The sequence below is a fragment of the Octodon degus genome, unplaced genomic scaffold, assembly GCF_000260255.1.
Source record: "Octodon degus isolate 3935 unplaced genomic scaffold, OctDeg1.0 scaffold00155, whole genome shotgun sequence".
NCBI lineage: Eukaryota > Metazoa > Chordata > Mammalia > Rodentia > Octodontidae > Octodon > Octodon degus.
In genome coordinates this window covers 485748-487661 of record NW_004524731.1, presented here as the reverse complement: position 1 = coordinate 487661, position 1914 = coordinate 485748, and the positions used below count along the sequence as shown (strand labels likewise).

Here is a 1914-nt window from a genome sequence, read left to right as displayed (position 1 = left end):
TGAAAAAACTTTCTTTCTAACTTTTTGGTAAATCTAAAATAATTATAAAATAACTTTTATTAAATGAAAGTACTAGAGTGTCTCAGTGTATTCTTTGTCTTTTTTTTTTTCAGAAAATTGAACTCAGGCCCTTGCTCTTGCTAGGCAAGTGCTTATTCTACTGAGCTATCTCCCTGGCCCCTGACTTTTTTTTTTTTTTTTTTCTTTTTTGGTGGTACCAGAGATTGAACTCAGGACCTTGTGCTTGCCAGGCAAACACTTATTCCACTGAGTTGTCTGTGTACATTGATTATGTGTTATGAATAACCTAGTTAAGAATCACAGAATGAAAGTACGTACTCCATCTGCCCCTTCCCAAACCTTACCTAAAAAGATTGAAGTGCATAAGAAAAGACACGCTTCCTAATGTTCTTAGTTACATGTTCCCTCCTCTGTCTTACTTATCACATCTATTTTTTCTTGCAAAATGAATCTAATTTGCCAACAAACTGCTTGTTTCAGCTGCACTTGGACTAAATGGAGATATAAGACTCAGAGCCTGGAGAGAGAGCTGTGAGCTAACGAATTAAGCACCTTGGGCCCATTCAAGTAGTGAAGTGGGGTTGGGGTTCCCAGTAAGGTCTTTCCTGTGGGTTGGCACCAAGGGGATCGGACATGCCCTTCTTTTCCCAAGATTGCAAGTTAACTGTGGATTAGGAGAAGACACATAATTTGGTGGTTTTCATGCAAAGTGAAAATGCAGGATTGCCGAGACAGAAGTGATGCAAAACTACCGAACTACACAGCTTCTTACTTGTGCTCTGACTTCATAATGCGCCATCATCATCTCCTTTGGTGCTTGCTGTCATGCTGTCTTGGGCACAGAGGCCCTCAGGAGTCAGGTGTCTCCCTGGGGATATCATAATGTCCCTGCTCTGTACCCACGTGTGGCTCACACTCACTGTCATGTCTTCCAGTGAGCTGCAGGGCCTGTGTGCCTTGTCCTAGCCAGACTCAAGCCAGAAATCCTTCCACAGAGTCTGGGCAGCTCCCGAAGGCTCTGAGGCCTCTTGCTTGAATGTGCAGGTGCTGATGGCCATGACCCCTTGCCCAAAGCTCCCAGGGCTCCGGATCTTGGCTCCAACCTCACTCACACCCGCCCAAGTCCCTGCTGTGTGGGCAGTTGCAGGACAGGTGGGGCCGGGTGTTCTGAGAGCAGGGCATAAGGTGCTGGGAGCTCTTCCAGTGAGGTGGGAGGGGAGGAAGGCTGGGCTGCCTGTGAGCTGGGGCTCCAACTCGGGAGCCTAATGCACTGTCTCATAAGGAATTTAAAACTCAAAGGCAGCTACTAAGACTTCTAATACGTGACTTGAGAGCTTTGAGCCCCCAGTCAGTGGGCAGGGACTGTGTGTTTTGAGCATCTGCCCACGAAGTCATCCGCACACCTGGTTGCCAGAAGTGAGGAGGGCCTAGGGGCACACACCTGCAGTCCCAGCGGCTGCAGAGACTAAGGCAGGGAATTGTAAACTTAAGAGGAGCCCGAGCAACTTGTCAAGGCTTGTCCTCAAAGTTAGAAATTTTTTTAATTTATGTATTTATTTTTAGGAGTAAGAAGAATTTATAGAGAGGAAGAAATTTCTGAGAGGGATATAAAGGGATCTGGAAATTGGGTTGTCCCCTATAAATAAATAAAAATAAATAACCTTAATGTAGCTGAGTGCAAAGGTTCTGGGGTCCATCCCTAGTAACACACACACACACACACACACACACACACACACACGAGACTTGGCCCTCTATACTGTCTTCCTTGTACATATTTACTGTCCTGGCTCCTGAAGGTAAAATTTTGTGTGTCACAGCAGCCACCACAGAAAAGTACCACGGTGCCTTTTATGGGTCAGGGAAGGTGAATTATAAACTACTGGCCTAAAA

General features: G+C 45.7%; 1 protein-coding gene across 1 annotated transcript in view; it reads right to left on the bottom strand.

Moving 5' to 3' along the window:
• LOC101565967 (beta-defensin 106-like) overlaps positions 1–820 on the bottom strand; it is a 9142-nt gene extending 8322 nt beyond the window's left edge. The window contains exon 1 of the mRNA XM_023702641.1: positions 794–820. Coding sequence (XP_023558409.1) covers positions 794–820 — 27 coding nt within the window. The remainder of the gene's footprint in view (positions 1–793) is intronic.
• Between the last annotated feature and the right edge of the window lie 1094 nt (positions 821–1914).